This window comes from Cydia pomonella, chromosome 9 (assembly GCF_033807575.1).
Source record: "Cydia pomonella isolate Wapato2018A chromosome 9, ilCydPomo1, whole genome shotgun sequence".
NCBI classification, from domain to species: Eukaryota; Metazoa; Arthropoda; class Insecta; order Lepidoptera; family Tortricidae; genus Cydia; species Cydia pomonella.
Genome location: NC_084711.1, coordinates 5,986,858 through 6,000,001, shown reverse-complemented (window position 1 = coordinate 6,000,001; position 13,144 = coordinate 5,986,858). Strand labels below are relative to the sequence as shown.

The 13,144-nt window shown below is 36.1% G+C and overlaps 2 protein-coding genes across 4 annotated transcripts in view; one reads left to right on the top strand and one right to left on the bottom strand.

Annotated features, from left to right (window-relative positions):
- Positions 1–8,229, bottom strand: part of LOC133521206 (U4/U6 small nuclear ribonucleoprotein Prp31) — a 28,356-nt gene extending 20,127 nt beyond the window's left edge. Inside the window, exons 1-7 of one of the 2 annotated variants that reach the window (XM_061856041.1) lie at positions 7,812–8,229; positions 7,290–7,425; positions 6,488–6,692; positions 5,861–6,003; positions 4,978–5,162; positions 4,009–4,149; positions 3,115–3,264 (exon numbers count right to left, since the gene is read on the bottom strand). In XM_061856041.1, coding sequence (XP_061712025.1) covers positions 3,115–3,264; positions 4,009–4,149; positions 4,978–5,162; positions 5,861–6,003; positions 6,488–6,692; positions 7,290–7,425; positions 7,812–8,012 — 1,161 coding nt within the window. In that variant the 5' untranslated portion in view covers positions 8,013–8,229. Of the gene's footprint in view, positions 1–3,114; positions 3,265–4,008; positions 4,150–4,977; positions 5,163–5,860; positions 6,004–6,487; positions 6,693–7,289; positions 7,426–7,530; positions 7,645–7,811 lie in introns of those variants that run through there. The other variant, XM_061856042.1, reaches the window with a different exon arrangement.
- Positions 8,230–8,399: 170 nt separating this feature from the next.
- On the top strand, positions 8,400–13,085 carry LOC133521210 (probable nuclear transport factor 2). Of its 2 annotated transcripts, none has more exons than XM_061856046.1 (4): positions 8,400–8,637; positions 9,645–9,716; positions 10,805–10,903; positions 12,421–13,085. In XM_061856046.1, the coding sequence occupies exons 1-4, from the start codon at positions 8,530–8,532 to the stop codon at positions 12,532–12,534; spliced, it is 393 nt and encodes a 130-aa protein (XP_061712030.1). In that variant the 5' UTR covers positions 8,400–8,529; the 3' UTR covers positions 12,535–13,085. The 2 variants fall into 2 exon arrangements, with proteins under 2 accessions (XP_061712030.1, XP_061712032.1); XM_061856048.1 differs by having other exon boundaries at positions 8,524–8,656.
- Positions 13,086–13,144: the final 59 nt, after the last annotated feature.

Sequence of the window (13,144 nt, the reverse complement as noted above, 5' to 3'; positions counted from 1 at the left end):
TGACCGTGTGTATCTAGAGCACAGGCACGGACGTCCGCGGGTGCGTTCCGGTCTATTTGACTTGCGAAAAAACGGTCCACATACAGTCTAGCCTACTTGAAATTCACCCACGGCTCGCCGAGCGTGCCGTCACATTTAGGATTCTGCGAATACGTTAGATGCTAATCTGATTAATCGTTTGGCTTATCGGTTACTAATTAAGGGTAATTAGGGATTAGTTATGAGAACAACGCGAGGAAAGCGATGTTTGGTTAGTTTGACGTTCAACGCGGATGTTTTGTGAGGATGTAGATTTCACCCATATGGAAAAGTAAATAATAAGTTTCCCTCATTTACATACCTAATTGTTATATTAGTAGATTGTCAAGACGAATTTATAATTACTTAACTTAGCTTAAATCTCAATTTAACTTTAATCATCTTAAAAGCGGAACGTCTATATTGTGAAGACAAATTTAGTCCTTTCCTTTTCATTTGAGTTTTTAAAACAGGCACGTAGTTTTCGTCGTAACGCATAAGAACAGCGTAAACTACTAGAAATTGGTTATTGAAAGGCAATTCAAGAATCAGGTTATATATTATTTAGTTCGTTAAAAAGAAACAATAAATAATCTAAAATAATCGAATCGATTAAAAAAGCGTTTGAAAGGAGATAGCGAGAAAGTTATAGCATAGTATTACAATCGCGGCAACCGAAAAAAAACAGATTTTTTAAAACATTAAGTCCGTCTCATGAAGCTGTGTTTTGCCTTATTTTTTCAGCCTCTCTAGCAGAATCACGGCATTTAAGAATCAACATAGTGTGGATCAGTAGTCTCCTAAATTTTTGCTAAATGCCAAAATCAGTCCTCTGTTTGGTTTTCGCGGACCGTGCGGATTGTATAATATATATTATACGGAATTTGCCATTTCTCGGGTCGAATTTTGGACACTGGTATACATAATTAGAATGTTTGCCTGATTTGTGGTTTAATTTTACTATTAAAGTTTATGCAGATTATGGTAACGTATTATTCACAGAGGGAACCGAGCATCATTTAATCTAATTAGATGAAACCATTCATATTTACCAAAACAATTAACGATCAGCTAGTCCGCTTTTTGCTAAGAAACCTCTATTTTCTCAGAACATGTTAGCAAGAGAGCCATTGTAATTGGTTCCAATTTTCAATTAGCTTTCTCCCGCAATCATGGAATTTTCATTATACGGACTTCGGTTTATAATTGATCTCGCTCAGTAATCACAATTAAGTGCGATACATTTATGAGTGAATTTATTTGACTACTGGTAACATTTCTGTACTTTCCTATTGATTTAAACTAAAACGATTCTCAGTGATAATTTAAACTGATTCGAGATTTAATCGCGGGCACTTATTTTTAATATTTGGCGTAACATTAAAATCGAAATTTTGAACGAAAAATTACGTTCTCGGTCGCAAGCAAGCAGGCGTTCGAAACGTCAGGCCAAATAATAAAAGTAAACACCGATATAGTTCAGATGAAATTATGAGGTTGTTTCCTGTTGGTTTATTGTTGCTTTCCATCCTGAATAGCTCTTGAACTGTCTTATTAGTGTGTAACGAATTAAAAAGTAATTTCCGACTGTAAACATTGTTAGAATTAGAAATCTTAAGTTGTAAACCAAAACAAGTTAGTGCTGACAGGGTTCCACAAAAAATACATCATATTAAGCTTTTGAACTGCCGAAGAAGCAAAGTCGATTACTTAAATTATATTTTTTAATTAAAGGAATAATGGAAGAAATGTACATTGTTATTGTTGTTGATGATTCTCAACAAGACTGATCTTACGGTAGATGTAAATATCGCGACGCTAACACAATTATAGATAGAAGTATTCACCACAACCAAAGTGAAAACGCGGCTTAAAACTCAAGAGCGATACGATTTGCGATGTGATGTGATGTTTCAGAGACGCAAATTTTAAAAATTTTAGTGGTTAAAAAAAATCACTTTACTCCCTAATTTTATACAGAGTTAACGAAGTTGAGGCCGATAGTTCGAATTCCGGGTAACCAATAAAAAGTCTTATTTATAAAGTATGAACAATTTGAACCTCGTGAGCGCAAAATACAAACGACGAACAGAGAAACTGGCATATTTTAACCCATTCTATACGTTATACACACTCACATCAGCGAATTTAAGTCGGTTGGCGTTCTTCCGGAACTCATTAAAAAAAATATATAGAGGGAAATGGAAATGCTTAGACCAGGGGTTCCCAATCTTTTTCAACATGCGGCGCAGTTACAAGTTTAGTATTTTGCAACGGCGCCCTTGTAAATTTAAAATCACGGCGCTATATTATTTACCGATGCGAGCGCTCAAATAGGTACCCGCGAATATTTGTGGTTTCGGATAGTGATAGAACTCACGGCGCCCCTCTTTACTTTCTACGGCGCACCAGGGCGCCGCGGCGCACACTTTGGGAACCCCTGGCTTAGACCACATTTTTTCCAACTTATAAGAGAAAAACCGAAAAATGGGCCCTTTAAACCCTCTTCTCCCCCCAGCTCAAGGGCTACGGCCGGGAACTTTTGATATGTTCACCTCCTAACTAATAGTCCAAACAAAGTTACGAAGTCAAACATGGTGTTCCAAGCATTTCCCTCTATACCTTCTCGTTGCTACATAGCGTAGCGTTCCTTCATCTTGTTATTCTCTAGTTATCTTACTGTTTAATTAGCGTCAGCGTCTAATAGTTCGAATTCCGAGGATCCAATAAAAATCCTGTTAGTAAATATGGACAACTTAAATCACATGGTTGTATGGTGGAAAATATAAACCATATTATAGAAGTTGGAACCTGGAAGTCGCCCTCCGTAGTAAGAAATTCCCCTTGTTAGTACTATTCTATACATTACACTCACGTCAGCGAATACCGCGTAACGGTTGGCGTTCTTGCAGAACTCTGTCATAGCGTAGTACTTCTTCACGATGCACACTCGTTTGTCTTACCTACTGTCTATTTCTCACCACAAGTAAGTCCATAACATAACACGTAACCCTAGACTACACAAATTGGAACCTAAATTAAGTGTCCTTTGTAATAATTGGCACTTTTTAACCCCATTCTATACATTACACTCACGTCAGCGAAGTTGAGTCGGTTGGCGTTCTTGCGGAACTCTGTCATGGCGTAGCGTTCCTTCATTTTGCGTACTCGCTTGCCGCCTCGCTTCTTTCTGCTTTGCTCGATCGGTTTGGGTAGAGGCTTCACGAACTTTATTGGAGGTGGCTCCTGTGAGAAAATATTGTGGTTCAAATTGAATAGAAGATAAGTTTTATTTTATACTACGTAGGTGACAAACAAGCATACGGCCCGCTTGATGGTAAGCAGTCTCTGTAGCCTATGTACGCCTGCAACTTCAGAGGAGTTACATGCGCGTTGCCGACCCTAACACCCCTCGTTGAGCTCTGGCAACCTTACTCACCGATAAGTTAAAAGAAAAGGTTAGACTCGTGTATTAACATGTTTCAACTGCGTCGGGAAAAAAACCCTGAAGTTAAATAACTTCAGGGTTTCTTTTTCCAACACTGAAAAAGCACTTGCATCAGCGCGCATCGACTTCCATGTTAAATTTAATGTATCTATGTGTAAATTCACTATACTTAGATTAAAATTAAATCTAAGTTGTGGAAAGACTGGAAAGCTATTCGTTTATTAGTTTAAGCATAGCTAATCGATTAAGAGTACGCGTGAAGTAGTGCAAAATAGTGTACCAACAATATTAGCATCTGAATCAGCGTAGCATACATTTTATAGTAACTGGATTGACTAACATTAGCGCTTGAGAAATTAGTCTTTGTATAATGTATGAGGTCTAAAAATGCCATCATAATTAGCTATTAAATTTGTTGCTACAATATTGTGCACTACTTTATGCTTATTAGTATTCCTTGGTGTATGTAAAAAAATGTAGAAGGATAAATAATAAAACAAAATTATAATAACATAAATTAAAACTAAAAAGTTAGTTCATACCTGTAATTTGTCCAGTTTCTTCTCAATGCCCTCCCTAAGCTGTCGCCCGATGTGTCCATCTGTACTCTCGTGGCAGGCGTCAACACGCGCTGCCAAAATTAGCTTTGTGGACACCAGCTTAGCCGCCTTGTAACGCAGTTCCTAAAACAACGCAAATCGTCTAGGAGTTCGGTAAATATCATCGGCTAGCCAAGCTGTCTTTAAAATTGTAAGTCGTCTAGTAAGTACCAATAAATTTTTATAATATCATTGTTTCTGTTTGGTAAAGGAATCGTGAGGAATACTGCATACTAGCATGGGATCTATAACTGTAACCGTATTGAGAAATGCATGTGCCCAGCAGTGGGAAAGTGGGATGCATATGTACAGGTTACTAAGTAAGTAAGCTTGAAAGAAAGTTTATTACTCATAATTATGACATAATAATTATAATGTGGTGGTGGCCGAGTGGATATGACGTCCGACTTTCAATCCGGAGGTCGCGGGTTCAAACCCAGGCTCGTACCAATGAGTTTTCGGAACTTATGTACGAAATATCATTTGATATTTACCACTAGCTTTTCGCTGAAGGAAAACATCGTGAGAAAAACTGCATACATCTGCGAAAAAATTCAAAGGTGTATGTGAAGTCCCCAATCCGCATGGGGCTAGCGTGGGGACTATAGCCCGAGCCCTCTCGCGTATGAGAGGAGGCCTGTGCCCAGCAGTGGGACGTATATATAGGCTGAATTATTATTATTATTATTAATTATGACTTGCAAAATATGTAATTTTATCAATAAAGGAATATGAATATGAATGTTGGAAGGTCAGATGGCAATCGCTTTCGTAAAAACTAGTGCCTACGCCAATTCTTGGGATTAATTGCCAAGCGAACCCCAGGCTCTAATGAGCCGTGGCAAAAAGCCAGGATAACGTGAGGAAGATGACACTAAGATTTAGCACAATTTGAATCCGAAGAAAACTTACAGGGGTAGTATCTTGAACAATCTGTGAGAAATAGATGAAGCCAGTATGAGGCAAAGACGCAGCCTGTGAGAATCCAGATAAAGTTTTCTTCTGCTGGCCAAGAGGCAGAACATTGCAGGCCGGCATTTTAGATAACTTGGATAGCCCACCTGCTACACCAAGAATCTTTGCAGCTGTTGACGCCCCTAAAAGTAAAAATAAATCAGTTTCTGTATATTGGAGATAAACACTGACAAAAAATAATTTGTTTTATAATATGGTAGTCTCATAGAACATATCACAGCACACATTCATTACTTTTATCTAATAGATCAGTTGCAATTTGCGGCTTTGGAGAGAGGAAGCAGGCATCGAATTTAAACTGTCATGGCATACTAACATTAAACTAATTACTAATTATCTGTTAGTGCTTGAGAAAGCAGACCTAGGCTCTCTGAAACATGTCGCGCGAATGACTAAAAACACGTGAGTTTAAACCGTAACATTCATTTAATGAAGCAGACATTGTATAAACATCTTCATGCTTATGCCCCTGCAACTCAGAGGGTGCCATCAGAGGCTGCTGAGTGTCAGAAAATAAGCATTAACCCCCTTATTCGTAAACGTGTACTAAAGTTACGATTCCGCTAATAATCGTTTATCCCTTTCCATCATACCCATACATCGGAAAGGGACAAACGATTATTAGCGGCATCGTAACTTTAGTACACGTTTATGAATAAGGGGGTAAGTGTTTGTACTTTGGAGTGGCTTGTTAGAATTTTTGAGTTGAAGAAATTGTTGACACTCACTGCTGTCGACAATACTGCGTAGTTATTAGGAGTGACTTTCTGTTTAAAAGAACATTTTAAATTTAATATTTACACCCTTAAATAATACTTACCAAGGATAGCTGTGATGTTTGGTGCAATAAACGTCATTCTACTTTCTACATACTCATAGATGCTGGACTTGAAATTATTTAAATCACTAGCCATGTCGCAGGCTTCATAAATTTCAGCTAGTTCATTTTCTGTCAATATTTTCCTACAAACCGAAAAATATTTATTATAAAATTTATAAAAATTGTAGTAGGTACAAAAAATAACATTAAAAACAAACTAAAATTCTGTGGGTTAACAGATAGCTTGATAGCTTTTGAGTTGTTAGCAATATGGTAGACTATTACCCCCTTATTCAGAAAACTTTACAGGCCTGATTCAGTTAAATTATGTTTTATCCCTTTCTTACAAATACATACATCAAAATGACAGATAAAGACAAACAATTCATAGCTAATTCAGGCCAGTAACGTTTATGAATAACATTATTATTAATTAACACATTCATAGCCAATCCCAGCGTTCTCCAGCACTCAATGTGTTAAGCTTTGGATTTTTGCATTGATAGAGTTTTGGGGAGTAGGTATGTTCCAAATCCGTGAGTTTGAATGTCTCAGGACGCAATAAATCTACTTTTTATTTTTTCAAAAATCGTAAATGTAGTTTGTAAGTAAAAAATCAATAATTACCCTTGTGTAGTAGAAGCTGTCACAGACACAATCATAATGGTGGCTTGTGTCAAAAAACTCTGCAAGGTTTCATTGTTCTTAGCTTTGTCCAAGTCATTGCCAAGTTCTTTTACAGTCCGGATATATTCCAAAGGTGTCACAATCAAGGACTCCAGCTCCGGGAAACGTTTCTGATACTTGTCTCGGACAAATCTGTGAATAATAGCTGGAAAATAAGATTGCCTATTTACAAGTCGGACACTTTTTTGCATTAATATAACAAGTTTATGGTTTAAGAGGGTTTGATGATAAATTCATATTTTAAAGTTTTTTTTTTAATTTAATAATATTTAACATGGCTGATGTAGCGATTACCTAACTCATAAATTTAACAAACCTAAAAAGTGTTTAACAAATCAAGGTGTTTGGTAAAAACTTAGACTTATTTTATTCAATTTAGGCATTTTTAGCATTAGAAATAAGGTAAGTGATTTTGACGTCTTTTTAATGAAAACACTTGTAAAATAAGTCACTGCAAATATACAATCTTTTACTTTCTTTTGCTTCCATAAGTAAAGGTTTCTGATTTTTAAAAAGCGTTTTTCAATAAAAAGATGTGTCTAGATTGTTTACCTTTTTTCTAAGGCTTTACGAAAACAGACTTAAAGATAGGCAAACCATAATTTTCAGTATTGTTTTAAATGTAAACTTTCCATGATCTTAGACTAATTTGAAACTACTTGCTTAATTTAGTAGTATTATGCATAACTGTGTCTTTAAATAAAATAATTGAAAAAAAAAATACAATATATTCTAAACCTACCAATTTCACCATCAATTTCCACAGCTATGTTGTTAGCTTCCACAATCAATTGGTATTCCGGATCAGATTCCATGAGTCCTGTCACCTCAATTTTTTTACGATCATTACCAACATTCTGCTGGATTTCTGCTATGACCTGTGATAAATAAATATAGTTTAAGGGCAAATATACTTCCATGAGTCCTGTCACCTCAATTTTTTTACGATCATTACCAACATTCTGCTGGATTTCTGCTATGACCTGTGATAAATAAATATAGTTTAAGGGCAAATATACTAAGTTTTCATGGTGATATTTAAAAAAACAGCAGAGAATGCCACTGAACAGCTTAAACCCCATTTCTAAGAAGTATAAATGTAAATCTCCCTGAAATGTTTTAAAACATGAGCTCCATTAACTTGAAATATCTTATTCATGTTGAATGAAATATTCAGAAATACCGTTTCATTTAATGGCTGTCTTGAGTATCAAAGAGCCAAAAAGAAGGATTAACATTTTTTATACAATATATTGCACCTTACCCTCTGAAGGCGGTCCGAGTGCCTCAATTTCGCTAATTCTCGTATAGTAACACTTTTAATGTCTTCCTCCATAGGAATAACAGGATGAGGCACGGCGAATTCGTGTTCGGCATCTTTAGATGTTTTGTTTTCAATAGCAGCTTCCAGTTCCCCATCGTCGTTTTCTTCCAAATCAGCGAGCAATTCATCCGCCAAAGACATGGTAAGCGATGGTTGTGGCTAAGAAAGCGGGTAAGTACTTGCCACCACAAAATCAATAGTTATTTTTGTATTTTCACCAAATTGCTACAGAAAATCAGTAAAATCACAACACCACGCACACACACAATCGGTGAATTCGAGTAATTTTGACTAATTTGATACTTTTGATAGTCAAGTCAAACTTAAGGGTGTCACGTAATGTCATGTTATTTTTTTACAATATTTTTGGTTTTTTGTTGGCTAAGGTAGTATAGTGTTGTAGTGTAGTACACCGTATATATTTTTATCGATATCAATTGCTATCCGATTATTGCTTTTCCACTATCATAGCAATTAATTTATGTCATTATATTCTTATTTCATTTCTGAACGAAAAGTACTGGTAACACTGAAAACGGTTGGTCAGTGGTGGTTGCCATTTTCGCTCTCTGTGGAGGGGCATGCCGATAGCCTGAAATTTACAGTTTCGGCAATTTTGTGGACGTTACAGTGAGTTTGGAACCCAAAAATCGTCTAAATGGCGCTAAATCCACAATACGATGCAATCGGAAAAGGATTCGTTCAACAATATTATGCGCTATTTGACGACCCGGCACAGCGACCAAATCTGGCAAATTTGTACAACGTGAGTGCTTCTTTGCATTGTGAGCTGCAGCTATTATATTTCATTAAAACGAATGCCTCATTCCGTCACATTATAAATTTTCAAATAACCTCTCTATGACATGTTCTGATGTCATCGATAGTTTGTTTATAAGACAGATGAATCATCTACGCAATATTTCGACTATCTGTACAATGTCCTATAACTGCAGTAAAAGTGGTCAACTTTAGAAAGTGGCTAATACCAAATGCCAATACATGTACCCACACTTTTTTGTTTTGCCGCTATAACACTAACTAGGTTATATGGACACCTACTTTTTAAGTTAAAAAATGTACAGTTATTGGCAATTACAATTATACAAATGTGTTAAATCAAGTGACAGAATATTTTTATAAATACCTGGTAAAATGTATGGTTGAAATTTTGTTTTGTTGCCTGTCACATAATAAATCCAGAAAATGAACTAAGAGAGTGAAATCACTAAGTTTTTTGTACCAATAATATAATTTACCCATCCACCTCTACCTACACCTACCTACCCTCTATAGTAACATAGAGCAACCTCTCTCTTATTCTTCTTAACCTCTGTTGGAGTGTAGGGTGTCAAGGCTGTTTGGGTTTCCTCATTCTGATCCATGCCCTATTCAAGCCTCTTGCTCCTGGAGATGGTTGATACTTATTGATACAAAAAATATTTACCTGTCCATCACCACCACCACTGCCGCATCCTTCTCTGCCGCATCTGCACCTTAAATGATGATATTTGGAAAATCCAGACTTGGCTAGGTGCCCACCTAGCAGTGATTTGACCATGTCTTCAATTGGAATGGCTGTTATGTGATATAATAAGCAATTTTCTGTAATAAAAAATATTAAAATAAATTTAAATGCTATTAATTTCTTGGTAATTTAAATATTGATTTAAACTTATTATTCTTATGGTCATCATGATGCCATGGATAAAGGAATTCCAGCAGCTAAAGAAATGTTCTGTCCTTGCTAATTAAAACCCTTGCTTATTTCAGGTAGAAACATCTTTTATGACTTTTGAAGGAGTGCAACTACAAGGTGCTGTTAAAATTATGGAAAAATTAAATGTAAGTAGTAAAAAAATATGATAATTTTGTATAGTCTAGCTCTAGCTAGGTCAAAGATGTTTGGGCAAGGTGCCAAGCATAATAATGATTATGCAACCTTTAGACAACACAGCTGCACTCTGCATAATAACTATTTATTGAAAATAGGCATATTATTAACGGAGCAACTATAATTTAAAAAGGGATCTTTCACTGGCCATGTAATAATATAATTTGGTGTATTAATATCCTCTGGAGTTGCAGGCGTACATAGGCTACGGATACTGCTTACCATCAGGCAGGCCGTATGCTTGTTTGCCACTGACGTAGTATAAAAAAAAAAAAACTAGAATGGCAGAAAATTATAAGTATTTTAATGCAGCTTTTGTCACCAAAGCATTAATTTTTGTATCTATTTCTATTAAATATGTGCCTTAAAAGTATCTCAGTTGTGTCAGTAATTCAATTGCTACTTTGTTTTTGCCAAACTAAATGCACATTCTCTATTACCTCTTGAGGTTCACTGCTCTAAAACTAGTAATAACAAAAAGATGCTTTTGACATAGATTTCCATACATTGACCCGCCTGTTGCTATCTCTATGGCATGTATTACTGTCAAGTTCGCAGTGTCATTAGCCGGGTCCACACGTGCGTTTTCCCCACCCGAGCATACGCGCGAGACAATGTCCTCACGCACAATATAGCCAGTGTAGACGTGCCTCGGCCGAGGGTGTAGTGTGGACCCGGCTATTGACAACTGGGATCATGGGTAGGACATTAATATGATTATGCAAAATCAATGTGCGAAGCATCTCTCCTTTAATTACCTACGATGAAAATTATATCATTATTAAATGGAACAGAGTTGCGTTTGGTTCATTTTGTCTGATTTTAAAACAAAACAAATCTATTTTTTAATACCAATTTTTCTTGCATGGTGAGCTACTAGGTTAAACTAGTTTTCAGATGTGGTTGTTATAAATAATAAGACACTTTTTATACCAATTTGGTGTCATATTTTTTTTGCTTTTGAATAAAATGTGTTTGAGCCAACTATGTTCTTACTTTTGTTATGGTTTATTATTCGAAATTCATTTTTTATTTTCAGGGCTTGGGATTCCAAAAAATCGGGAGGTTTATCACATCAATTGACTCACAGCCTATGTTTGATGGTGGTGTTCTAATTAATGTTCTTGGCAGATTGCAAGTGAGTATTGAATTTCTTGTTATATTATTAATTATATGCAAATAAAAAGAACAAATATCTTAGAACAATTTGACCACTTAGCCTGACTTGCATCTGACATACCATATACATAGGGCTGCCATCCGTCCGGGTTTTCCCGGATTTGTCCTAGTTTGGAGGCCGTCCGGGGGGGGGTGTCAAGAAGTGTCCGGGGAAAACCTGGACACTTTTCATGTAAGGAAACACAGTAAAACTACATGTAAAATTAAAGGTCTTGTTTTTTAAAAATATTATTTTCGGACTCGTCCGGGGAAAAAATGCGATTTACGCCAAATGCCCGGGTTTTTTTTTAAATCTTTGTCCGGGTTTGGCAAAATTCGAGATGGCAGCCCTACATATACAGGGTGTTTGGTACATTGTTTGCCAAATTAAAATGTCAGATAGGTCAAGTCTTTTGCTATCTTCTCATGCCTAAAAAAAGATTATAGTCCACGTTTTCTTTATACCACGTAACAATTTGTAATTTACGAAAAACATGCGTGGAGGTAGAAAAAAAGTTTGCAATTTTTTTTTTCTAAGCATGACAAGATAGCAAATGTGCCTAACCAATGTGTCAAACAGCCTGTATAACTATTCAGATAACCATGAAGTTAACCAAGGTTATCATTACCTTTAAGGACATGGTGCATTCAATATCTAAATCATAAAATGAAATACATTTTGTCTTAAGAAAATATAAGGCATTTTGTGTCTTATTGTTGTGACTGAAGTAGGTTCAGAATAATTATAATGTTATCTCTTTGCAGAGGGGATTGACATTTAGCTAATGACATTAACCTTATAATTAGCTTGTTTATAATTATTGAACAGCAGGGGAGATAACACATTCAATTGGATTCTTAAATGGAAATTACAAGAGTGAACATCTAATAGTATTGTGGATTATATTTAAAGTAGGGTATACTAAATGAATAGATTTAAATATATCACTAAATAAGACAGATAATAAACAAAATGGATTCCATGCTTCAATAGCAAAAATATAGCGGGTCCAAACAGAGTGAGCATATGCGCGAGGCAATATCCTCGCGCTCAAAACGGCCAGTGTAGACTGCAGTGTGCAAATAGACACCACAGGACGAGCCACCTTGCGAGGAAATTGCCGCGCGAAGCAGCTCGGTCGGCCGAGGCCCGTCTACACAGACCGAGCTGCCTCGCGCGGAAATTTCCTTGCGAGACGGCTCGTTCTGTGTGGACCCGCCTAATGGGGTAGTAATAAGATGAGGAGATCAATAAAACAAAAAATAAGAGCATTATTTTTGTGTAGGTCTCCTCCAAAATGTCACACACGGCCCCACTTCATTAGCACAGCTGTCAAATATGTGTAAACCTTACTTGAAAGCCGAAGGTTACTTTGATTAAGCCCTGTTATTTTTAAGCGTTCTTGGAGCCGCTGTCACAAATCATAGTACCTTTATGGTTTCTTGGTATTCGAAATATTTTTATGTATAAATAACGATTATCTCATTTGTTTTTAGTGTGATGACGACCCACCACACTCCTACATGCAGACATTTGTACTAAAAACACTTGGAGACTCCTTCTTCGTTCAGCATGACATCTTCCGTCTCTGCATTCACGATGTCGCCTAAAATCGTAGACTGTCCATCGCGAATCAGTGTGAAGAGACTACCACATTCACTTTTAGCATGACCTGTTTCAATCCTGAGCGTCCAATGTATAAACTTCCATAGAGATTCCTGTAAGCCCTATTGATATTATTCTGTATATTATATGGCACTAAATTGTGAATGTGTTGGAAACTGATTAAAATGAAGCGAATGATATGGTAACTATTTAAATCAAATAGGTTTAGGACATAATTCGCTCCAATTTAATGAGTATGTCTTGTAAATTTTAAAGGTGTTTTTATGAATTACGCCAAATGTCCCTTTCGCTTGACTCGCGAATCGCAATTTTAATGTCGATCAACATTTTTTAATATTCGTCATCACGCTGCAAGTGCATCTTGTTTTGGTTATCTAGGTGTAAGTAAATGAATTGCCCAATTGTGAATTTTCAAAATTAAGAGATCCTCTAAGTAATTTGTCATTTTCAGCTTAGACTTAAAATAAAGCTTCGAAAGGGCGTACTTTTCAGTTACGTGTATACATTTTATAATAAATACATTATAATTTTGTAACGTTTTGTTTTGTTTAATAGGTTTAATTTTTCTCATCCTTTCTTTTGCACATCACCTGA

Excerpts from the sequence above, each read along its gene's own strand:
- LOC133521210 (XM_061856046.1), top strand. The coding sequence starts at position 8,530 with ATGGCGCTAAATCCACAATACGATGCAATCGGAAAAGGATTCGTTCAA. Across the intron at positions 9,717-10,804 it reads AAATTATGGAAAAATTAAAT|GGCTTGGGATTCCAAAAAAT; the intron begins GTAAGTAGTAAA and ends TTTTATTTTCAG. Across the intron at positions 10,904-12,420 it reads ATGTTCTTGGCAGATTGCAA|TGTGATGACGACCCACCACA; the intron begins GTGAGTATTGAA and ends ATTTGTTTTTAG.